Source organism: Gekko japonicus, unplaced genomic scaffold (assembly GCF_001447785.1).
Source record: "Gekko japonicus isolate JY-2015 unplaced genomic scaffold, Gekko_japonicus_V1.1 scaffold954, whole genome shotgun sequence".
Lineage (NCBI taxonomy): Eukaryota > Metazoa > Chordata > Lepidosauria > Squamata > Gekkonidae > Gekko > Gekko japonicus.
This window is the reverse complement of record NW_015170304.1, coordinates 128665-154856: the sequence shown is the minus strand read 5'-3', so window position 1 is coordinate 154856 and position 26192 is coordinate 128665. Positions and strand designations below refer to the sequence as shown.

The 26192-nt window shown below is 46.0% G+C and overlaps 1 protein-coding gene across 4 annotated transcripts in view; it reads left to right on the top strand.

The window, feature by feature from the left end:
- Nucleotides 1-26192, top strand: part of FGF13 (fibroblast growth factor 13) — a 270713-nt gene that overhangs the window by 213575 nt on the left and 30946 nt on the right. For 3 of the 4 annotated variants that reach the window (XM_015417972.1, XM_015417974.1, XM_015417975.1), the window contains 2 exons: nt 6276-6386; nt 10381-10484. In XM_015417972.1, coding sequence (XP_015273458.1) covers nt 6276-6386; nt 10381-10484 — 215 coding nt within the window. Of the gene's footprint in view, nt 1-80; nt 358-6275; nt 6387-10380; nt 10485-26192 lie in introns of those variants that run through there. The other variant, XM_015417973.1, reaches the window with a different exon arrangement.

Below are 26192 nucleotides of genomic sequence, written 5' to 3'. Positions count from 1 at the left end.
CCCACCCCCGCGCGAGGAAGCGCACGCGCGCCCCGCTCCGCCGGGTTACTCGGGCCGGCCTGCCGCCCGGCCTGCTCTTTTTGCGGGGAGGCGAGAGCAGCATGCTGGGGGCTCCCCCCGCAAGCAGCCCCCGCAGCCCCGCCGTGTGACCCTCCAGGGTGGCGGCCATGGCAGCAGCCATCGCCAGCTCCCTGATCCGCCAGAAGAGGCAAGCGCGGGAGCGGGAGAAATCCAACGCCTGCAAATGTGTCAGCAGCCCCAGCAAGACCAAGACCAGCTGCGCCGATAAGAAGAAGCTCAGCGTCTTCTCCCGGGTCAAGCTCTTCGGCTCCAAGAAGAGGCGGCGGAGGAAACCAGGTGGGCTGCCCGCGGGGGGCGGGGGGGGCGTAGGGGGTCTAGTGGGACGCACACCCCAGGAGGAGCAGCGGCAGGAGCTGCCCTCCGCCCAGGCACTCCCCGGCGCCACCTCGCCCAGCCGTGAGCCTGCGGGACCTTCTGCATGCAAAGCATGTCCTCTGCCTCGAAGCGGTAGCCTCTCCCGAAGCACCTCTGGCTGCTGCGGGGGCACCTTGCGGCGGGTGAAGCTACAGATGGGATGTGGGGCGCTTTCAGAAAGGATGCTTCGTTCTCGTAGCTCCCTCGTGGCGGCACCTCCCTGAGGTGGGAAGCTGTGGTTGGAAGGCTCTGCCCCGTCCCTTGCCCCGCCATCCCAAGAGACGGGAGCCGGTTCTAGCTTTTGTGGGGGGGGGGATTCGTGGAGGTCCCTCTCCTGGTGGAACCTTCGTGGACTGAGGGGGTAAGGATAGGAACCCTGTGGCCCTCTCCTGTTTGTGAACTCCCAAGGGCTTTGGGGAACACAAGGCTGGTCTGGATGGACCCTGGCATGATGCGCAGAGAAAACCCTGAGGGGCTTAAAGGGTCCTCCCTTCATGGAAGTTGCTTCTTCTGTGTAGGATATTACAGCATGAACGTTGCACACATAGATGTTCATATATGCAACTGGTATGCACGGTCATCACAACTGACAGTCTCAGCACAGCTTTTCTGCAGTTTCCCGCACAGACGTGTTTTCCGTGCCAGGCGTCTGTGATGTGTGAATGTGCCCTTAAGGTGCGTGTTTCAGCATCTGATGTCCAAACAGGCAGGGCTAGATGTGTGACTGGCCATTTCCTAATGTGTGTCTGCTTCCCATGTATGGGGGACAAGACCACGTTCTTTTCCATTTCCAAGAAAATGTAATGTAGAGATTAACCCTCAAACAGACATGCATGCGGACACCCCGGCACTGTGTTTCTCTTGGCATCCAACCCCCCATTCATTATTTAAGCTTTACTCCTATCCTTAAGAAACACAGGGCAGTATGCAACCTGCTCTCCCATTTTATCACCACAACAACCTGGTGAGGTAGGCTACACAGTGTGTGTGAGAGAGAGACAGAGACTGACTGGCCCAGAGTCACCGAATGAGCTATGAGAATGAGTAGGAATTTGCACCCGGGTCTGCATGGTCTACTTCCAGTGCCCTCCACACTAAATCCATACTGGCTTTTTAAAAATTTCTGTTTCCCTAAACACCCAAATCCCATTTCTCTTTTACGCCGTCCTACCTTTTTATATACCTACTTTTGAGCCTCAGTTCCCCCCCCCCCCGTGCTCACAAAACAAATTGTTTTTGTGCTGGCTTGTTTCGATCTCTGCTTCTTACACATTCGCCTATGCTGACAGGATAGAAAGTACATTAAGCTTTTTCATACACACACTTTTTTTTCCCTCTTGCAACTTGCCAGGCTTCCTCTGCCTCCCAGATTTTCTGTTATTAATGCACTGACATCTGTGTGCACGGCGGCGCTTTACAGAGGAGAGGACGACAGGTCCCTGCTTGTTGACGACAATTGTCGATTTCTGCTTCCCTCCTACACAGACCAGCAATTGATTGGTTTCTCTCTCGGTCCAGCCAACACCATCAATTTGATGGCAAAAGGCCTCTTCTGTTTTCTCTGCTGCACGCATAGCCACCAATCATCAATCTGTCCGACATTCTGATTTTACGTTTGTTTTTGTTGTGCACCCTGATTAATTCCTCTTGATTCCCACAAACATAATTTGGAGGATACCATTTATTATTGCTTGAGGGTTTTTTTCTGTCCTTCCTACAAGGAGGTCAGTGTAGCATACACAGTTCCTCCCTCCCCCCGTTTTTATCCTCACAACAACCCTGTGAAGTGAAGAGATGGTGACTGTCTCAAGGTCGCCCAGTGAGATTCATGGTGGAGTCGAGATCCCAGCCTGGGTCCTCGTCCAGCATGCTAACCACTGCCCCAGACTGTCTATTTCCTCTGTATTTATTTCCATCCCTGTCCATATTTTGTCTCTGTCATAAATATAGATGGATGATCTCTCCTCCCCAACAGCACCCCTGCTCAGGTTACATGGGGTGAGAATAAAACTCTGGGGGAAATTAGTTTCCCACCATATTGACTGTATCTAAGTATTTAGAAACCCTATTGTGTATATCCCTTTTCTTCCACATAGCATGATCTCGTCCCATGTTATCCTCTCAACAACCTTGTGAGGTAGTCTTGGCTGGAGAGTAGTGACTTGGCTCACTGAGGATTTCTAAGCCGCTCTCTCTGCTCCAACTGGCTACACCACCACCTCTTTCGTTCAGTGAATCTCTGCACTCATTCTAGGTCTCTTCTCCCATCAATGTTTTGCTTTTTGTAAGAATTCTGCATAAAGCGTATGAGTCCAAGTAAGCCTAGGGGTGGATGGAGGAGGAGGAGGAAGCAGCAAAATGCTCTGGCGCATTTCAGAAGAAGGGAGGCAAAGTCCCTTTCTTGTTATTAATTTGCTTAAAAAAAAAAAAAGATTCCCAAAGCCTTAGAATCTCATCATCTGCTTGCTGAAAGACTAAATGCTGTTTCACACATTATGTGGTGAAAGACCCATCTTTAGGCATGTGCATGTTGGCTTTGGGAGCCACAGCAGTTCCTGGCTGCTTCTTGCTTGGGTTTCCAAAGGTATATGTCACGTTCACTGTTTTTCACCCCCCCCCCCAAAGGGATCCATCTCACATTTCCTCCTTAAAATGTAATGTCCGCGGGGTCCTGAGGTGACAAGCTTTCCAAACCATGGAAAGGCCAACGCTTTGGGGCTGGCTGTTAGGAACTAGACTGTAGAGAGGTGGTGAGTTTGACGTCCATCTAGTTGCTATCCAGTCCTTCCTTCACGGAGGTCTGGCCAGCGTGCATGATTTTCTTTTCCTCCTCACATTTTTTTTCCAGCAAAACAACCCTGTGAAGTAGGCTAGGCTGAGAGAGCCCAAGGTTCCCCACTGAGCTGCATGGGTGAGTGGGAAGATGAATGTAGGGCTTCACTGTCTTAGTCTGACACTCGAACAGCTGTGGGTGATGATGCAAACAACATAGCAACAACCAAGAACTGGCTCCAACGGGAGAGGCAGCAAGATCAGTTTTTGATGTATAAGGTGTGTCCCCCCCCCCCAATACCTCCTGTGCACACCGCTTATGGCTTAGGTGGACTGATAAGAAGAAACACCTTTTTAAAAAATTATACCAGGACCCAACTGGGCAAATATCTGTCTTATTTTTATCCTGTCCTTCCTCCTAGGAGCTTAGGGTAGTGCCCGTGGTTCCCCTCCCCTCCCAAACCCACCCTGTAAGGTGGGTTAGGTTGAGAGGAAGTGGTTGGCCCAAGGTCATCCAGTAAGGTGAATGGCCAAATGGGGACTTGAAGGGTTCTAGTCTCCCAGATCCTAGCCTCATGCTGCAACCACTACTCTGTACTTCTCAGGGCCATTTCAGATTGGGAAAGTGGCAGGACAGAAGGCTTAAAGCCCCTCCTCCCCCTTATGCCACCGTCTTGATCTCCGTTTAGGCTCTGCACACCTGGCAACATTTATATATATATATATATATCCTGGCAGCTTTGTCCTCGGAATGCCAGGCATCCCATGTAACCCAGCCTTTAAAGAGTCAAACTAGACGTGACAGAGAACACGAACTTCCCAGCAACTTTGTAAGCTGACTTTTAGCCATCGAGCTTATAGCTGCGTGTGGGACCCTGACTTAGATTGTGGCCATGCAGGGTGGATGGATAGGGGGGGGCTAAGCCTTTCATCACTGCTGCATGCCTCCTCACGCACGGTTGTTGTTAGCACATTAAAGAAAAGGAGAGACAACTTCCCGATTTAGCATCTCCTCCGTTTTGACTTGTAGGTTAAAAACACCCCACAAAACATAATATGATTGTATGACAAGGCTCATAAATTAGCACAAAGGCTTGTCTCGGTCAGCCTGCATGCCTGGCAATTCCGGGCTTCTTGTCGGATGCGATTCCAGGCTTTTTGTAGGATGCAGCCCAGTGTTTCATTTTGTTCCTTCTTGAATGGCCTGTGAAACGTTTGTTGTCTCAGGCTGTGGCGGTAGTCAGTCGCTGCCTTCTTCGGGGCTCATGGAGGATGCAAGCCGCCTGAGCCATTTGGAAGTGAGGTGTAGATTTGGCTGTGGTACAGTTGGCATTTTCAGGAAGGAAACATCCCTCCTCGAGACTCTTCTTAAGACTGTTTTTCCTTGCCTAGAAAGCTGCTCTTGCCATGACAGCTGTGGTGCTCTTTACTTGAAACCGGTGAGACTCAGTGGCTCCTTTCCCAGCTTCTGAAACAAATCTGGCACCATTTTGTTCCCCAAAGAGTGTGTGTGTTTGCAGGCACACATGCGCAGCTCCAGCATAGCTGGGTCTTTGATGGGGCTCCAGGAGGATCCCAATTCTCACTGCAACAGGGCAGCGAGATGATTGAAGAGAATGCAAGAGAATTATCAGTTTGTATGGTCCACGTTCAGGCAGCTCACTGGGGGTGTCTGCATCCCCACCCCAAAACCCTGGAGCACTGTGTATCTGTTACAGTGAATACTCAATATTTGATAAACAGTGACATCCACACAAACACTGGTGGTAATTCAAGACAACGCCTGACCTGTCTAGGATTGCCAAGTCTGTGTTGGGAAATTACTGGGGATTTGGGGCTCTGGAGCCTGAGAAGGACAGGGTTTTTTTTTGGGGGGGGACGGACTCAGAAGGATATAATGCCATAGAGTCCACCTTCCAAAGCAGCCATTTTCTTCAGAGGAATAATCTCTGTAGTCTGGAGACCAGTTGTAATTCTGGGAGATCTCCAGCCACCTCCTGGAGATTGGCAACCCTACCTTTTCTTGCAGGAGACTGGGGTGCTAGAATGGTGCATGTCATTTTTGGACCTTGAATGACAGGCTCTAGTCTTAAATGTGCTTCCCTGTTAAACAGATTCGCTCCAGATAGAAACCTAACCTTTTAAGGGGAAAAGGGTTCTAGTCCAGCTTCCCCCCCCCCCCCCCCGGCTAGCTTTCTATTTACAAGGAGGTTTCAGCTGGGAGCATTCAAAAAGATGCTTTCCCTGTCTGCACTCAGAAGTGATGTGGCCCACTCTACAACCTTGGCATTATGCCACCTCATCCTGCTGCACATGTGAACCAGGCTCATTTCTACGCTGTTTGGAAACACTGAAGTGAATGTTGACAATCAGTATTCTCTAGATTTTGGAATTTCTCAGTATTTTCTGTGAATGCCAATATTCACTCAATTTCTGACATTCCGTATAAGCTGTCTGTCTCTCTCTCTATTTGCCTGTGTATAATCTCAGTTATTGCCGTGGCGTTAACCCATTCCTTTTCCTGTCCAGCATACATTTTATTGCTTCTATCTCTTTATGCTGTTCATTAGACCTGCAGTGGTACTAACCATTTCTTTCAGCTTGGTTCTTGATTGGCATTTAATTTTATTCTTCCTATTTCAGCAGATCTCTCCCCCTTCCCCATTTTTTTACCTTTGACAAATCTCAGCTCATTAAAACGCAAGATGTTCTCCTTGCTGGCGGATTTCTAATCTTAATGGAGATCAAACCTAGCTCCCTGAGCCATGTAATGCACGGCTGGAATTTTGATTCACTTGCTAAAGATTTTTGTGTTTGTGCCTTTGTTTTGAAAATGACCTGTATTTCTCAAATTAAGTGAAATAGGATCATGCATGGCAACTTCTGTTCAAGCTCCTGTTTCGATCTTCAGCCTAAGTGGCAGCTGTCGACATTCAAATGTTGGCCCTTCTTCTCAAAAGAAGCAAAGAAGCCTCTTAAAAACAAAACCCCCAAAACCTTGAATCCAGAAACACATACCAGACTTTGGGCTCCCACCTTAGTCTTTTAACTTGTCTGTTTACTTGCAGAGCCGCAGCTTAAAGGCATCGTGACGAAACTGTACAGCCGGCAAGGCTACCACTTGCAGCTGCAAGCAGACGGGACTATCGATGGCACAAAGGAGGAGGAGAGCACCTTTAGTGAGTATCTCCCTCCTGGGAATGGAGAGCTGCTAGATGATGTTTGCTGAACCTCCTAGTCCACATAAATAGCCTTTTGAAAGCAATGGATGTTTTTTCAAGGAGGTATGTGTGTGTGTGTGAGAGAGAGAGACAGATGGAGCTAAAGCAACATTAGCCAGAATGCATGTTTACTGTTGGCAGATGGAGCTAAAAGACATTAGCCAGAATGCATGTTTACTGTTGGCCCTGAAGGAGAGGCACAGAAAAACACTTGAAAACTAGATAAACTAGAGGAGGCAGTCTGGGAGGGGGGGGGAACCCTGTCCAAATGGTATCTCCATGGAGATCTGGAGAGCTTCATTGCTGTGCTTTGGATTTCATTTTGATTTTTATTCTCTGCCAGGGAGAAGTTTCTCACCCCCACACTTCACCTGAAATGAAACAAAACCATCTCCATTACAAATCCATCAGAATCATGTTTATGTCACAAAGGGGACTTTTTGTCCCCAGTTCCTTCCCATCACCCTCTGCAGATAAACATCAGACTAATTGCGACTTTGCCTGTCAGACCATAATTCACTGTTGGAGAATTTGATCAAACGAGGCAAAATATCTAATCCTGTAAAACTATCCTTGTAAATATGCTTGCAAACGAAGAGCTCCAGAGTCATCCTAATGCAGCTACTCATGTGGCGTCTGTACGATGCTGTCTCTGTGAAAAAACGCCATAGAAGAATCCAAATTAAATTGCACACGGTTTGTTGGAAGAGGTTGCAGGAGTTATTTTTGTTTTGTTTTTACTGTCAAACTCCTCTTCAGATGTTCCATAATCCTACTGGTGAGAACCGTGGTTCATCTGACTCAGCACTGTCTTGTGATAGCCGTCAGCCACGCAGATGCTTTGGAGTGTTCGCGAGCAGGGTGGGATGGCAACATTCAACTAGGTGTTGTTGGCAGCAAGTTGTCAACAGGATACTGTCAGAAAAAGGAGCCCACGGCTAGCCCTAACTGCTGTATATTTATTCTACTGGATTGCTGTACAAATTTATGCCACTGGGCATCACATCATCATGTGGCAATGGATTCCTAGGTAAACTAGGTTGTGTGTGACATTCTCCGTTCCCCCCCAAAACATACATACATCTTTTTTGCCAGCAGCGGACAGGTCTGCGAACTGAATCAAATGACCACGTCCCTAGTGGTATCATAGGGTTGCCAAGTCCTCCCTGGCCACCCGCAGGAGATGGAGGGGTAGGACTGCCAGATCCAGGTTTAGGGTTGCCAGGTGCCTACCTTCTGCCAGTGGGGGACTCCTGGCTCCTCCTTGGGATCTTCTGGTGTGTGTACATAGTGTGCGGGCCATGATGATGTCACCTGGAAGTGACGTCATCATGCTAGACACGTCACAATGGGGATGCTCTAGCATTCAGCCAGAAACTCTATGGTACCATAGAGTTTTTTGGCCGAGTGCTCAAGCGTCGCCGTCCCCCCTCACAACGTGCCCGGCGTGGTGGCATCGCCTCCAGGTGATGTCATTGCGCCGGGCACCGTCCCCCCTCCGCAACGTGCCCAGCGCGATGGCGTCGCCTCCAGGTGATGTCATTGCACCGGGTACACTGGTGCAATCCTGAGACTTTGGGGGTGGGGTTCCCTCGCTAACCGGATCCAGGCCAGCAGATCAGGGGCCCTAAAAGTGGACAACCCCCTCCAGGGGAATAATAAGCCTATCCAGGTTGGGAAACTCCTGGACATTTGGAGATGGAGCCTGGGGAGGACATGAACCTCAGTGGGGTATAATGCCACAGAATTCACCCTCCAAAACATCAATTTTCTCCAGGGGAACTGATCTCTATAGTCTGGAGATCATGTAATTCCAGGGGGTCCCCAGGTCCCACCTGGAGGCTGGCATCCCTACTTTAGGATCAGTTCGGGCCCTCTCCTTTTCCATCTTTGTGTTGGCATTACCTGTCCCAATCATATGATTTTCTAAAAGACAGGTGCAATTAAATTTAAGATTGTGTGTTAAAATCTCCAATTGCTTACCACACTTAGAAATCCCACAGAATTTAGCACCTTCCTCCTCTGTTCAAGGCAACCAGAAGGAGCTATATTCCTGCAAATGGTACCCTGTGGTTTCTCACTGGCTAGAGAGTCTTCCATTTCTCCCTGATGCAGAAATTCCAGGCTTCTTTGCCCAAGAGGTCTTTTGGCTGCTTCCCACATGCATGTTTGATAATAACAGGTATCACTGAAAGAACCACTGATGATGAATGTTGCGTATTGCTTGATGCCAGCTTCAGCATTGTCTTTTAGAGGCGTTCAGCTGAGAGCCTTCAAGTGCTGAATTAATCCATGGTGGCACCCTCAAGGAGGTGGACATGGGGGTGTATGCCCATTATTTAGGGTCTGTATTGCATAGAAACATGCATGAATTGGGTGAAAAGAAGGGTTAAAATGTGTTGCACCCTCGATGTGAACAACATATATCCAGTTTTTATTTGAGAAGATAAGTTTATATAATAACCGCACAATTGGCTGAAAAGATACCTGTCCCTTTGCCCAAGCTCTAAAATTATGATACAGTATAGAGAAGGTAGTGTGGTCATACCTCATGGAAGGCCTTCTCATAACCCTCCTTTCCTTTTTATTAGAAGCTTTTATTACGACAGCAGGGTAGAGAAGCAGCCAAAAAGCGGATAGCACAATTACATTTCCAAGGGTCAATTTTCTATGGACAACCCCACCACCACCCAATCAGTAGACAGCTTCACAGTCAGTGGTGTAATTACTGCCTGGCTTTGGACTTCTAGAGCCCCACTTCATGTGGTCTTTCGAAGATCCCCCAAAGTAGGCTCTAGCTTTGCCCTGGAACTATATATTACTATCTTAGACAGGGATCTCCAACAGGTGGCCTGTGAGCTACCGGGAGCTTGCTTGTAGCTCTAGAATAGCTCATACATCCCCTAGAACCCAGACATAGGAAAACATTGTGAAAAGATCTGCTTTAGGCTTTTTAAAAAGTTGTTTTTTATTATTTCATAGGATTTTTCTTTGCGCTGATTAGCTGATAGCTTCATTTACGGTGCTCTTCCTAGTCTTAAAACAGAAGAAACCTTGGTTAACATACTTGGGGTAAGGAGAAGTAGCTTAGGACATTTTTCATTACTCAGAAGTACCTGCCATTAATGAAAAGGTTTGGGACCCCCTGATCGAAGACCATTAGTTCCAAATTCCCAAAACTGCAGAACTGCACCACTGTTCATAACGATGTTCTTAAGTGGAGTGCTTTACCTCCCCCCGGGTGGGCATAGCAACCATTCATACTTATGGGGCAAAAGAATAATTTGGTATATTTGCTTGCTTGAACAATGTCAATCCTGCCTTTTTGCTGAGACAGAGCCCTCAGGGTCATTTATCCAAAGCATGAAATGATTATAAAATAACAAATGGTAACATATCGGGCTGGCATCAACACTCTTAATAAAGTAATATACCTAATAGAGCATGGATTAACAGAGACCAGAAGCACTCTAATCAAATCATCAAAAGCTATGGAGGATTTTTAAATTTAAAAAAAAATTAAACATTCGAAGACAATTCACAGTAGACCATAGGGCCCAGGATCCGGCCTGGCACATAATAAGGCCACCTTGCTGAAGCTGATGGAAGAAAAGATGGGGCATAAAAGCAACAGATAAATGATAGTAGAATAGTCTGAAGGCTTCTGCCAGCCACGGTCAGCCTAAATGCTTTCAGAGGCACAGCACAGCCTTGCAAATGAATCAAAACCAGCAAAGTCTTACTAGCTCTCATACCGGTCATGGAGAGAAGGCAGCATGGTATAGCCCAGTCTTGTCAGATCTCAGAAGCTAAGCAAGGTGGGTACAGGATCATGTGACAGATGGGAGAGGGGATTTAAACTTAAAAATCAAGCCCATGACCCTTGATGGAAAATGTGATGATGCTTTCAAAGCATCAAGACATTAACTTTCTTTACTTGGTTTGCCTGCAGCTTTGTTTAACCTCATACCCGTGGGTTTACGAGTGGTGGCGATTCAAGGCGTTCAAACAAAATTGTACTTAGCAATGAACAGCGAAGGATACTTATACACATCGGTAAGTACTTCCTCTTTTTTCTTCTTCTTTTGTACTCCCCGGAGTCTGGAACTACATTTAGTGAGAGGGGCTGTGGCTCAGAAATCTCCTCAGGGAGCACATGCAGGCCTTGGAGAGCAGCTGAATGTCTGGCCTGGATGGACTGATGGTTTGGCTTTGTATAAAGCAAGTTTTGGAGGGCTCGTAGTTCATTGGTAAGGCACCTGCTTGGAATGTAGAAGATCCCAGGTTCAATCCACAGCATCTTCATCTGAATGATCACTGCTAGCAGTTGATACTACTAAGATGACAAGGTTTCTATTGCACTGGACCCTGATTTTTGGAGATCCTTACCCTCTCAGAAGGAATATACGTGGCAGAAGATGATGGGTGACTTTTATTTGCTAGTGACCCTGGAGAGCAAATACCACACAGAGCAGGCAGTACTGAGCTAGATGGACCAATGGTGCAACTTAGTCAATATATGTGGCGATGTGTGGTCAAGTGGACTTGTGAAAATGGGTGCGTCTGTACAGTTCTGATGCATGGGTGCTCCTTTGTCTTTTGTCTGATGTGTTTGAGCAGGTGGGAAAGTGAGAGAGAAAATGTGTATGGGCTAGTGACTTTTTTGTCATTTCATGGAGAACCAGTGTGATACAGTAGTTACAGTGGGTTTGAACCCGAGTTGAAGCACTCCCTCCTCAGTGATGCTCACTAAGTGACCTTGAGTTAGACACCGTCAGCCTAGCCTATCTCATGGGGTAGCTGAGAAGTTCAGATAGGAGAGCTAAGTTCACCAGCCTGGACTCTTGGAAGGAAGTGTCGGGTAAAAATGTGATCTGTATCTTGGCAATATCTCCTTGTCAAGAATACGGATCATTGGGACGAGAGATGCTCTCTCTTTTTGTGTCTGTGGTTGTTACTTTAGTCTGCATTAGGCGAGAACTAATGGGTGTTTTTCAAATAACCAACATTTGCCAGAAGAACCCGGGCTAGTCAGTGGAAGGCAGGCTGGCCATTAACAAGATCTGGCAAGAGTTCCATTCAGCCTTTTGCCAGCTCCAGGGATGAAAACAGCCGATGTGCCTTTTTTTTTTTTTGGAACTCCCATAAACTCATAGTCTAAATGTAGCGCTGAATATGAGTGGAGCTTATGTGATTTCCCCCACTTGGAGATTAAAGAGTTACAGTCTCAGGAATGGTACACCTGCCACATCATTTTTTCCCCTGCAGCAGCTCTTAGCCTGCAAAATACCTTGTGTATAAGTAGGTAGAAGGAAAGTTATTAGAGAAGATAGTGTTTTCTTTGCACCACATTGAATGACTTTTTGTTTGCAGTTTTTGCGTGCAGGGAAGGATGCTCTGACACTGCTAGGAAATGAACAATCTAATTCTGTTTCCAGTTAGAGGCGAGCTAACACTGTATGTGATGGGGAGTGTATCTGAAAATATTTGTGCCTCTAAAAATATTTTTTTTGTGTGTGGTATCCTTGTAAGTCACCTTGAGTTGTTTGAAACAATCCTGGGCTTCATTTGGCTTTCTGAGAGCTCAAAAAGAACGATTCCTTCTCCATCTATGCTTTCTAATTGGAAGTTTATTTCTTGTTCCATTTCAACGGTTTGCTTTGCTTGCTGTGAGCCTCGATGCATAGCAATTATCCTGCTGGGGTTGAGCAAGAAGGCTTCAAGGCTGGGTGCGGGCAGTGAGGGACAGGCCAGCGCGCCGCAGAGCTGCTGATCCATAATCAGGAACAGGGTGGATTAAGACTGTGGAAGCTGCTGAGGAGTGTGTGGGCTGCTGGAGCTCATGTCTGACAGTCAGATTTTTCTAGATATTTCTCGCATCGGCAAACGGCAGCCAAGAACGATGCCCCGGGTGGAATTTGCAAAAGGCTTCTCAGATAGGGCAGGCTGCTCCGTTGCAGCTGACTCAGTTTTAAGGAACACCAACCACATGTTTTCAACTTCACAGGGGAGAGATCTGCCAGTGAGTATTGGCCCTGATGGCCTAATGGGACCCCCATGTTCAAAGGCGGTGTACCAGTCGCTAGGAGGCAACAAAAGGGAAGGGGCACTTTGGTCTCCATGCACCTCCTTGTGAGCCTTCCAAGGCATGATTATGGGTTGGGCAGTGTGGAAAACAGGATCCTGGAATAAATGGGCCATTTCTTTGGCCCAAGAGGGCCCTTCTTATGCTCTTCTGTTTCTCATCCTCAAGAGCTTCTTCTATACATAAGAGTGAAGTGGTAAATTTCAGGGCTGTATCATTTCATACAGCAGGAGGAGTCATATGGTTTGAAATGCGTTTTTAAAAAACAAAAGACTTATCTCCATATGTAGCACCTCAGGGGATAGCATAATAACCTTGTCTCTGATTGACTCTTTATAACATATGGCTAGCTTTTTAAGTAGGGGAGGATGGGATTCTTGATACTAGTCTCCCCTCTCCCACCTCAAAATCACATGGCAGGCACATTTGCGTCTGAGGTGAGGTTTCAAATGGAGTTAACAATACGGCATGGTGGGGGTTCTGCTGCAGGTGAATTTACCTTGTTCATCTTCTTCAATCAGATGCAAGGGTTCTGCTGTAGGCCTGCTGCAGGTGAATTTATCTTGTTCATCTTCTTCAATCAGATGCAAGATTTGGAGCCTGTTGATTTAGTCTGGTTTTAATTGAATTTCTTTTTTAAAAAACGATTATTGTTAACTACCCTGAACCACAAGGAAAGGTGGGGTATAAATGTTTTAATACATAATAAATAAATATGAGCTCCCAATCAGATTAGCTCGATCGGCATTGTCGGCATTCACATCAAACCGCTTTGCACCTGTTCAGCAGCTGCTTATTCTACACAGCTGGGTCATTACAGTTCCAGTTGTCAATCTCTGAACTGCTTGTCATGGTCAACAAATTGGCAGTATAACACTATTATACCATTTCTACCATTAGACGATGTTGCTGGTGTCATGATTGGCTCTACCTGGAACAAAAAGAAATTACAGAGGTACACGTCTGTTGACATTAGCAAGCAGAGGGGAACATGGATTTGTTATTATAACAAGCAGACACGGAAGACACAGGGACACATAAGTGGCAAATTCAAACAGTTCTTTTAGCTATGCATCTTTTAATACTGAAGGCAGTGGCAGATGAGTGGCCCTCTGCAACCGTGAGAGAAAGCTGTGTAATCGCATGAAATGAACATCCATGAATTTGTTTAGTGAGGTCACCGAGTGATCCACTTCCTGCTCCAAACCATTGAGCAGGATGTGAGACAAACTGGTGGGTGTTTAACCATGCCTAGTCTGCTGTTCAAAATGGGAAGTCTTTTTTTACAAGTCCCACTGGGCAGTCAGAAGCCATTATGAATTTCAAGGAGGCCGTTGGATCTCAGCCAACTTATTTGGGGTGGCTGTACGCTTGCCAAGTCCCCCCGGGGGGCGGGGAAACCCCTGCCCCAGAGGCCCGTTTCCCACCGCCGGCAAATCGGGCCCCGGGGGGAACACCACCCCGACATGCACGTCACCCAGAAGTGACGTGACCACGCGGGGGGGCGGGGCCATGGTTATCCGAGGGAAAACTCTATGGTTTCCCCTCGGATGGTCGTGGCCCCGCCCCAGCGTGCCCGGCGTCGTCACGTCACATCTAGGAAGCGCGTGTACTCCAGCCGCCAGCCGGGAGTCCCCCGCTGCGGCAAGAAAACAACTTGGCAACCCTAGGTGGCTGCAAGTTTTATTTTGTGGCTTATTATGACACAGCCTTTCACTTTTTTAAAAAAAGTCATCTATCTATAAGCATTGTCAGTCAGACCCCATTGTGCTTCAGGCAACTTTCTTGAGAAGATCTTTCTGCAATTTTTTTTTACTACACACTGCATACTTGCCAAGATTTAAAATCCCCCTTGGCCTCCTTAGTCTCCTCACTAATTAAAGCAAAGCTTGTGGGGCAAATGTATTGAAGGCTCTCCTGATATCTGAGGTTAGAGGACGAAAACCATTCGTTGAGAAAAGCATCCCCACCTGTAAGAAGTGAATGGGGAGAATGTAATGGGTGTGCACACTGATGGGCGTGGACCCTGACATGTGAGAGCCTTATCACACATTATGTGGTAACAAACCCACATTTGTAGCCACGCATGCACATAACAGAGAGCCACAGATGTCCCTATGTGAAAGACCCATGTACAACTTCCTCATTCTCTTTCCATTTTAGGAGAGAGCCAGTCTGGTGTAGTGGTTAAGTGTGCGGACTCTAATCTGGGAGAACCGGGTTGGATTCCCCACTCCTCCACTTGCACCTGACTGGATGGCCTTGGGCAAGCCGTAGCTCTGATAAGAGCTGTTCTTGAAAAAGAGCAATTTCTGTCAGAGCTTTCTCAGCCCCGCCTACCTCACAGGGTGTCTGTTGTGGGGAGGGGAAGGGGAAGGAGTTTGTAAGCCGCTCTGAGACACCTTTGGGTAGTGAAGGGTGGGGTATAAATCCAATCTCTTCTTCTTCTTCTAGGAAGCTTTTTGATGTTTTCTTAGTTGAGGTCTTCCATCTTTGGTCAAGCTACATTTTGTTGGAGGCTCCACCCACATGACATCACTGCCACATGGCAAAGTGGGCTATTCTTCTTGACTGCAGTGGTCAGGTCTATGCAGAAGTGAGGGCTAGCTTAAGCTGCCAGGAATTAAATGGTAGGAGGCTTGGTGAGGTTGTCCAACCCTGGAGAAAAAAAGAGGGAATGAGATCTTCTCAACAGTCTGTTTTGCAGGCCAGCTGCTCCGTAAACACCTTCAAAATGGGTTGTTTCATAACCTCTACAAATCTTTGCATGGATTTACTCCCAGCCTTCTTTCTTTGAGTTCAGATGTTCACATTAGCTGTAGTGACAATTATTTTGACTTAAAAGGATAATGCAAACCACTTTTGAAAGTCTCATCTCCCTTCTTCTTCCAAAGGTCATTTAATCAACACTGATGCAAAATGTATCATTTGAAGATTTTTTTTACGTGTGTGTGTGTGTATAAACTTGATTTCCAGGATAATGTAAAAGATATGCTCCAGTGCTACAAGAGAATTCAGATCAAGCAGTGTGATCTGTTGCTCATGAAGTACTTGTAACCATCTTCCTGAAGTCATCACATTCAGTGCCTAGTTTCTGAAGAGCTGCTTAACCAGTAGGATTTTTAACTCTGAAAAAGAGCATGCTCCACACACACACACTGCATGTTGATGACCAGTTTTGAAAATCCTCTCGTGTTTCCTGAACAGAACAGCTGCTTGAAACCCCGGAAGGCTGCTGCCAGTCAGACTAGACAGTACTGACCTTCGATGGGCCAAGGGTCTAACTAGTATAAAGCAGCATAATATGTGTTCATGTGTTCAGTAATTACTGTTATTAGATTAATACACACATACACTCCTTTCAGCCAAAAATAGGTTCCCAAAGCAGTCTAAAGCCATTTAAACCCAACAAGAATAATCAACATGTGATTAAAAACGTGCTTGAATTCTTATGATGTCTTCATCCAGAGATGATGAAAAGGTGCCTGGCTGCATCCATTTGCCCCTCTGCATGCAGCAGTGGCAGTACTGCTGCTGTTCAAGCCAAAACTACTTTGGAGTAGGGTTGTCATATGAACTGGTAGCTCAGGTTTTATCCAAATCCTTAGCATGCAACCCAGAGCTTGTTGCAGCCATGGCCCTGAACCCCATGGTCAAGAACCCCAGATTTCATTTCATGTGAAGTAAGGATATAGCCCTTTTAGACCCAGAGATACAACAAGGCAGATGTGAAGATTGTATTCTGCCCAATCATTTAGTGAAAAATAAACCTTCCTCCCATCTTCTGTTTTTCTAGCCAATGAGGGAAGTCAAGGCCAGGGATGACATGCTTGCTACATGCATTTGCTTTTGCATGAAAATAACCAATTCCAGGAGGAACAAATGGCTAGGTCAGAAGGTGCTAGATGAACCATCCTTCAACTTTTTGTGTGTGTGGGAGCAGATGCAAAGCAACTGGTGTAGACCAGTGTTCCCTCTAAGCTGAGTTAGTGTGAGCTATCTCACAGTTTTTTAGCCTCCGGCTCACACATTTTTGTCTCAGCTCAGGAAGGATGGCTCCAGAACACACTAATTTATGCAGTAGCCAAATCACCTGCTCACAACTTTAATGCCGGTAGCTCACAAAGTAGAATTTTTGCCCACAGGACTCTACAGCTTAGAGGGAACATTGGTGTAGACCACACAACAGTTAATGTGTTTGGCATAATTTGGGGTTCATTTGCATGATATGCAAATTAAACTGCCAGGATTTGGGGAACTACAACACAGCAACTTGATTACACGGGATTAGCTGCATGGTTCTTTGGATCCTAATATGTTATTTGACATCCTATTAAATCAGTATACCCATTAGGAGTTCTTGATTTGGTTCCTCTCAGTATTTGGTGGTGGTGGTGGTGTTTTAAATGAAAAGCATTTTTCATTCTACTGAAGTCTGTCAAAAGGCACTTGAGATGTTGGGGACTTTGGAGGAGAATCCAGTGCTGCTGATTCTGACCACACAGTGTCCAGATATGCCACAGAATCTCAATGTCTTTCTTATGGGTGCATATACCTTCTGGTGGCATAAGGTGAAAGATTTCCTGCAGCGAGCAGAAAGTTTGTCTAAATAGATGGCCTATAAGAAAGACCCTGTCAGCTCTAGGACTTCATAAAGATGGTATCTAAGGATCTGTCATAAGCATGGCCTCTTATTGTTCATGCATTGAGATGCACAAATATATTATTTCAGAGCATATCTGTAGACTTGCAAGGTTCCAGCATTCCCAGAAATGATGTTTTCTCCCCCTCTCCCTTTTTCTGCAGATGAGTAGTCATGTGACTCTGTAGCAGTAGAATAAAACAGGAGTCCAGTGGCACCTTAAAGGGTAACAAAATTTATTCCAGCGTAGGCTTTCATGAGTCAAAGTTCATAGAATGCTTTAGAATATAAACGCACCGGACCAGTTTAGCTTATACAACAGATAGCTGGCGAGGGATGTTACTAAGAGAAGCTGATGAAAAAGTCAAGACAATATACCTCACAAGGCTCAACAAGGACCTGTGATTGCTAACTCATTATAGTTCCTAATATCTTGCATATCCCAGCCTTTAATTACTTCAACTATACCTCTGTAGCCTTTATTTATTTATTTATTTATTTGATTTATACCCCACCCTCCCAGCTGAAGCAGGCTCAGTGCGGCTTACGTAAAAGTATTAAAACAGTTTAAAAACACACAAAATCTAAAGTGCAATGCATACATACATATATTCCTCTGCGACGGCAGTCATAATCCAATGTTTTCATAACAGGAGTCAGTTAGTACAGACTTAGATTATGCAAACAATCCCAGGGAGGCTCCAAGTTATCAGGATGTTAAGTGTGGTCAAATGCCTGGTGGAAGAGCCCCGTCTTGCAGGTCCTGCGGAATTGAAGTAAGTTCTGCAGGGCCCTGGTATCCTCAGGGAGGTCATTCCATCAGTGCGGTGCTGTCACAGAAAAGGCTCTAGCCTTGGTAGAGTCTGACCTCTTTAGGGCCAGGGAGCACTAGGAGGTTTTGTGTCCCTGAACACAGTGCTCTCTGGGGAACATGTGGGGAAAGGCTGGTATGCTGGTCCCTGACTATATAGGGCTTTATAGGTAAGCACCAGCACCTTGAAGTGAATTCGGTATGCTAGAGGCAGCCAGTGCAATGCTTTCAGTGCAGGCTGGATGTGTTCTCATGGAGAGAGACACAACAACAACCTGACTGCCACATTCTGAACCAGCTGCAGCTTCTGAATTTGGGACAAGGGCAGCCCCGTGTAGAGAGAATTACAGTAGTCTAATCTCGAGGTGACCATTGCGTGGATTACCGTTGCCAAGTCGCTATGTCCGAGGAAGGGAACCAACTGCCTAATCAGCAGAAGATGGTAAAAGGCTGACTTGGCAGTGGCTGCTCAGAGCCATCATTAAGGAGGCATCCAGGAGCACTCCCAAAGGCACCCCATCAAAGGTTGGGAGTGAGATCCCTAAATCCGGGCCACTGCGACATAGGCACAGAACCTCCATCTTCATTGGATTCCGTTTCAACCGACTCAGTCTAAACCATCCAGCCACAGCTTGTAACGCCAGGTCCAGACCTTCCTGCCCAGAGTCTGACTGGCCACCCAGCAACAGATACAGCCGGGTGTTATCAGCCTACTGGTGACAACCTAGTCCATAGCTCTGAGCAAGCTGGGCAAGGGGGCATAACACTGGGGATAGAACCGACCCCTGAGGCACTCCGCAAATCAGCGGGTACCTTTGGGATAATTCTTCCCCACGCGCCACTTGGATGACCCAGACTAGCCCAGTCTCATCAGATCTGGGGACCTAGGCAGGGTTGGCCCTGATTAGTATTTGGATGGGAGACCACCAAGGAAATCCAGGGTTGCTATGTAGGGGGAGGCAGTGGCAAACCACCTGCGTCAATCTCTTGCCTTGAAAACCATTTGGGGTCACCATAAATTGCTACTGTAACTTGTACTGTATCTGCTCATCTCATTTCATCTATATAAGGTTTTACAGTTTACCTATCTAGTAACAGCTGGGAGTGTCTCGAGTCAATGGTGAATCTTGCTTTGAACGATTGTCTCTTTGTACTGGTGTGTGTGTGTGTGTGTGTGTAATCAGCCAAATGGATTTGCAGACCAGTGCATCTGATGAAGGAAGCTCTGACTCACATAAACTTATGCTAGGGTTGCCAAATCGACTTACCTCTGCGGTGGGGGACTTTGTGCTGGCTCCTGGCAGCATGCACGTCACAGGGAAGTGACGTCATGACGCCGGGAGCGGGGCACAGCCATTTGAGTGGAAAACATAGCGTTTCCCCCTCAAATGGCTGTGCCTCGCCCCCAGTGTGCCCGGCGTCATGCACGCGGGGGTGGGGTTTCCCCCAGGGTCGATTCTGCAGGGGCGGAAATCGGACCTCCAAAGCGGGGGGGAAATCCGCCCCCCGGGGGGATTTGAGCCCTAACTTATGCTGGAATAACATTTTGTTAGTCTTTAAGGTGCCACTGTTTTATCCTGATAAAAAGTCCTAGAAACCTCAAAAACATGCATACTGTCTTGTAATAATCCCCAATTGTTTTGGTACTCAGCCTGCATGCAGGTACCGTAACTTCTTTTGCATGTGTATGAACAATAAAGAGGCTTGGCTACATTTTTTCCCCCTGGCTTGTGTTCTCCAGTATTCCAAGCCAGCCCGTGTCCAGCAAACTTGTCTTACTTGGAATCTGGTAAAGCGTTTATGATGGAACCATTCTCTGAACTTTTGTGGTATTCCCTAGTACAATGGTGGCGAACCTATGGCACAGGTGCCAGAGTTGGCACTCAGAGCCCTCTCTGTGGGCACAGTGCCATCGCCCCAGCCAGGCCCAGACCATCATTAAAGTGTGGAATTCTCTGCCAAATAATTTTAAGTAAATGAAAGCATTTGGGATTGCTTTCCTTACTTTGTTTGGATCATCTTAAGTTAATGTATGAGTTGTTTTTTTCTAAAGTAAAACCTCAGTATTCAGGTTAAATTGCTGTGTTGGCACTTTGCGATAAATAAGTGGGTTTTGGGTCGCAGTTTGGGCACTCGGTCTCTAAAAGGTTCGCCATCACTGCCCTAGTACCATGAAAACTCCATTCCAGGTTTTCTGAAGCCCTCGATAGAAAGCCAGCTCACTCTCAGTATGGCTGTGGAGCATAGGAACTGGATGGATCCAGTGTGATCCAGGGTGTTAAACTGCCCCATCTATGCTGGACTTTTAAAGAGCCTGTCATTTCTGAGCTTCCTAATCTATGAGGGTCCTCCAACACAGATTGGAAAAGGCAAGCAAGGATATTGGTAGCAAAAGGTCTCCATCATTTCTGCACTTGTGAAAATAAGAACAAGCAACAAGAGAGTTCCTTTGAACCAGAAACATCCTGAACACTTATTGAGGGCAGGATTCTTGTTGCTTGATCCATCAAAACAAGATTAGTTCTCAGTGTTAAATATTAGCAACAAAACTGATGTCTTCAGTTTGAACCAGTATTTTGCTTTTGTTTTTCTAAGTATAAAAATGGCTGTGTGGTAAGCCTCTGCAGACGGAGATGTGCAGTGGAATTGCCGATTATTGGGTATTCTCTGGAGCTATCCAAAGAGTGGGAGCCCGCCAAGTTCCTTTGATTTTGCTGCTGGCTGTTCCTGCAGTGCATGATGGGAAAAGCAGATACAGCAGAGATGAGAAGTGTGATCAGTAACTGGAATAGGCCAGACGTTGGTTGGCGTATGAAGCCAAGTTCAGACAAAAAAAAACTAGGCCTTGAGTTGGCTTCATTTGTTAAAAAAATGGAGAATCCTGTGCGTTGAGAACTGATTCTGCAACCTACAGTGATTACACAAATCAGGACGTACTTTCCATCCTTGAATTATTTTGCATAATGTATTCTGCCTTTTTAACTCTTTTGCAGCATTCCAAGTTCATGTACAAATTAAAACCTGGTTGCAAAGCATGTTTCTTTCCAAAACCCAGTCAAGGTGGATTGCAATAATTAAAAATCTACAGAGTGCACAGTAGAATAGCACTTCCCAATAGGAAAGCAGAAGCCACTTACAGAAAGAAAGGCAGACAGCAGCTTAAGGAGATGTGTAAATGATTTTCCAAGGCAATGGGTACCAACCAATAACAGCAGCTGTCTGCCCAGAGCCCTTGTCTAAGGGGACCATCTTCAGAATACATTAGTTTTTTTCTGGCTTTTATGCTGGATAACCAGAGTTAGCTTACACTTCCATAATTTAAAAGAAAGATGCTATGAAAAAGAGGAATAAAACAGCAACTCCCAAGAAAAATAGCAGTGCCATGCCATCCTAAGCAAAGTTACACTATTCTAAGCCACTGGAATCAAAGACAATGGCTTTTTTAACTTCTGGGGATATCTGACTGCATAGACAGTCAATTGACTGGCCACTTAACAATCGTTTACCATTCAGTTGTGCCAGTCCTAGATCACAGGTGTCTGGATATCTGCTTCCTAGAACTGGAATTCCTTCCTGTTCTCTGAAGTGGATGAGTGATTTAGAGCCATTTGATTGGCCATCAAGAAACATGGTGTTAATATAGAGATCCATATTCCTCTATAGTATGTCCTACATCTAAGTTCATATCCTTTCCTTATGCCAGAATGCTCTATGTTCCTCAGTGGTTAGTGTTAGACCTAGGTTCAAATCCCCACTCTGTCATAGAAACTTTCTGGGAGATCCTGGACCAGTCAGTCTCTCTTGGCCTGACCTACCTCATAGGGTTGTTGTGAGGATAAAATAGAGGGGTGAATGATATTGTAAGGTACTTGGGATCACTATTGGGGAGAAAAGTAGGATATAAATGTTTGAATTAAAAAAACAAAATTGGCTGATCCTTACAGAGGTGGAAAAATGATTAATGGCGGGTGCGAGAACTCACCACTTATCTGCATTTTGGGGAGACAGCCTTGTGTTAAACCTTCATGTACCATAGATTGTTCTGTCATACTATACTGTAGTGTTCATTCCTGTCACATGGAGTTGAGGGCATAGTGTAAAAGAGAGAACAGTGTGTTCCTAAACAGCTGTATTTTGAAAACTGATTGTAATTCATCAGCTGTGACAAGTCACAAAATGTGGCTTATTGAAGTGTGATTCTATCAATGGCTTCAGACTGCCTTTGGGAACAATTGGAACCCAGGTAAAGATTTAAACGATAGATAGAAAAATGAATAGATACACTGATGTTTTTCTTTGGGATACGTTTCACCCACCCACTGTCACCCCCATCTGAAAACTAGGTATGTAGGGGCCTTTCTGCACACTCAGCTTGCTCTTGATTTCTTGGCACTCGATTTTCAATTTTTGCATGCTTATATTGATATAGCAATATCATGACTGCATATTTTAAAAAGGTAATGGAATATCAATATAGTGTTGTAATGAGAGTAGGGTTGCCAGTCCCCGTCCCCCCCCCCCAGGCACTAGTGGGAGAAGGAAGGGTAGGGTTGCCAGATCCAGGTTGGAAAATTCCTGGAGATCTGGGAGTGGAGGTGGGGTACAGGGACCTGAGTGGGGTACAATGCCAAAGAGTCCACCCTCCAAAGCAGCCATTTTCTCCAAGGGAAATGATCTTTGTAGTCTAGAGGTGAGCTGTAATTCCACAAATGAGAGTGTAAGAAGGTTCTCTGAATTCCCAGCTTTCGTTTGTCTAAAAAAAAGTCTCTAGCCTCTTCCCTTGGCGGAGATATAAGGGAGAAAAGGACCTAGAGAGTCCAGTGTTCCCTCTAAGCTGAGTTAGTGTGAGCTAGCTCACAGTTTTTTAGCCTGTGGCTCACACATCCTTGTCTCAGCTCAGGAAGGGAGGCCTCCAGAGCAAACTAACTGATGCAGCAGCCCAATCGCTTGCTCACAAGTTTAATGCCAGTAGCTCACAAGGTAGAATTTGTGCTCACAAGACTCCACAGTTTAGAGGGAACATTGCTAGAGACTTCTTTGAAAAATGAAAGCTAGGAATTCAGAGAACCTGCTTAAACTAGCATTACAATACTGAATTGATATATCAATATTGTAGTGCTGTTGTAAAACAGTAGAAATGGGGCTGCCAAGTGGGGGCGGGGAAACCCCCGCTTTAGAGGCCCGATTTCCGCCGTGGCGGAATCGGGCCCCGGGGGGGACTCTGCCCCCCGAAGCGCAGTGTGGCTGCGTCACCAGAGGTGACACAACCACGTCACTCACATTGGCCCCCCCCGATGATCTGGGCCACGCCCCCAACGTGCTCTACGTCGTGCATCACTTCCGCCGGCAGCTCCTGGACCGAAGCAACGCTCCCCCGCTGGTGAGTAAAAAAGACTTGGCAACCCTAAGTAGAAAAGAAACTACTTGCCTTCAGGTTGGGGGGGAGGATAAGTAGTGATTTGATGACAACACCCCAGTCATTGAAAAAATGGGCTGGATATGGGTGGGAGTGGGTGAGACAGAGAAAACAGGCACATTATGCATGAGGAAAAAGCCAGCTCAAAATTGGCTTACAGAAAAACATTGGGATAAAAGTGGTCTGAAAAGAAGGGGGGTATCAGGGGATAAACTTAATCAGTATGAGGCAGAGCTAATGGATAAAAGCACAGAGGAGGGCAACCAAGATGAGTAGAGGGTTGGAGCACCTTCCCTATGAGGAATAGCTGAAGAGTCTGGGACTTTTCATTTTAGAAAAGAGACGACTAAGGGGGGGACATGGTAGAGGTTTATAAAATTATGCATGGAATGGAGAGAGCTGACAAAGAGAGTTTTTCTCCCTCTCCTGAAATACTAGAACTCAAGGGCATCCAGCGAAACTGATAGGCAGTAGGTTCGGGATGGACAAAAGGAAATACTACTTTACCCAGGGAGTGATTAAAATGTGGAATTCACTGCTAGAGGATGTAGTGATGGCCACAAGAATATACAGCTTTAAAAGGGGATTAGATAGATTCATGGAGTATAAGTCTGCCAATGGCTACTACCCATGGGGACTGAGGAGAACCTCCACATTTGGAGACACTAAGCCTCTGCATCCCAGAGACAGGAGGCAACATTAAAATTCTCCTAAATTATGAAATATCTTCAAGAAGGTAGAAGAAAAAGCAGAGGCTTAGCAAGTCTCATGATTTCTGATTGTCCTGTACCAGCAGCCTAATGTGCCAAAAAACATTTGGCCATTCGAAACTGCTGGTGGCACTAGTGGGGATTCTGAAGGTTTATAAAATTGGGCAGCAGAAAGTTTACACAGCCAGTTTTTGAACAAGAGTGTCAGACATTTCAGCTTATTGTAGTAAAATCCAACCACATTCATAATGTATCATTCCTTCTGTTTTATTGTATAACTCAATTTCAATGTAGTTGGTCTTTGATGTTAGAATATGTTGTTATAATTGTTATTCTGTGAAATATAAATAAAAATTTTTAAAAAAATTAATACCAGTAACCATTAACAAAAATAAAATAAATAAAAATAAAAAAGAGTGTCAGACGTTGAATTGCAGCTGGATTCCTTAAAAAAATCCCTTGTTGACTTGGTGCCAATCCATTGGACCTGAGGTGTAAAATATTTGTTATGAATAGGTAGAAATGACCAGTTACTGCACCAGATACAGCATAAATTCTGTGGAGCTGGCAAAAGAGACATTCCTGATAGTTTAATGCTTTCCCTTTTTACTTCTCCCTCTGTTAGCATATTCTGTTTTGAGATTGTCATGCCATTCCGTTTTTAGAAGTCCCTGTCCTCCCCCTAGAAAAACCAAACTCAGGGTAGTAAATGAAAAGAGGGTGACAGTATTGCGTTTATCAACTGCAGCCACCCACACACTCCTTTTGTCATTCTGAGGCAGCCTTTGAAATGGTTCCCCAGATCAGAACTGGCACAAAAGGCAAGTAAGATCTAACACAGGAGAGACAGAGAAAGAACTTAGTTCTGCCACTCCTCAGTGTGGCAGCTCAGGATGGCCTCGAAGGAGGGCGCTGACTTGAGAAGAATAACCCAGGCAATGCCTTTTATTTCTTGCAAGAGACCAGGAGAGGGCTGGTATAATTCAAGAGAAGCAGCTGCCATCTCACAAGTCAGGCTCTGCTGCGCCCCCCCCCCCCACCTTGAAACTCTTCAGTTTTGTTTCAAGTGGGCATGCTTAGAATTTGTAAATTCTCTTTTAGTATAAAGCCATAGAGTGAGATGTAGCGGGGAAGCCCTGAGCCTCTGTGAAAGCCAGGGGCTAGGGCTGACTGACACCAAATGGGAGGTGGGGGGGGGCTAGGACATGGGGGTGCCAGCACAGTGTGACAGGATATCACTTCCAGGGAAAACTGGATGTGCCGTCATGTCACTCTAGAAGTCACTGGAAACTTCCAACAATTCCTAGAGCAACATGACATCTGTTCCAGTTTTCCCTGAAAATGGCAGCAAATCATGGCCAATACTGTCTTTTAAAAGTTTTTATCCCACCACCCAAAGGAACAGTGATGGGAAGAGCAGGTTGCTGGCAGAAGACCGGGCAACTATGCCAGGGGTAGTCCCAGGTGTTGTTTTCCTCCCTTCCCCCCACCCCTGAATATCTACAAAATGTTTGCCACTTAACCCCACAGCTGAATACTTGTAATCCCCAGTGAATTCCTTAGTACCATGTCCACATGGAATCTGGCAGTTCAAACATCAGTGTGTGGATAAATGTTGCCTCTTGTGAATGCTCTGAAAGCTCTGTGGCAAGCACAGGGCATGCATCTGAATGCTGGATTGTATTTTTTTTCCAGGAGCTGGTGTTATGAAATCTCATGCCTTGTACTCAGGAGACTGTGTCAGCCTGAAGTTCTGTCGGTTAACTGGGGAATTCTCATGCAGTAGCAATACATCATAGCTCGGTGCCTCTGCCAAATGGATGGTGCTTGCTGCAAACACTTCCTGGACAATGAGGCAACCGGGAGTTTGCACTGCTGAGCTCAAGTAAACCCATTGGAGCAATCATTTTCATTACCTGCTTATTTACAAATTCATTGAAGGTTATGCTTGGGTGAGGTGGCATTCAGACATCTGAAAAAGCTCCCTCCAACGCAAAGCAGCATGTGGATGCAAAAGAACCCCGGAGGGGGGGGGTGCTCCTAGGTATATGCAGGATGATGTCTGTGCTCCTGCATCCAATGCCCACATTCTGCATAAAT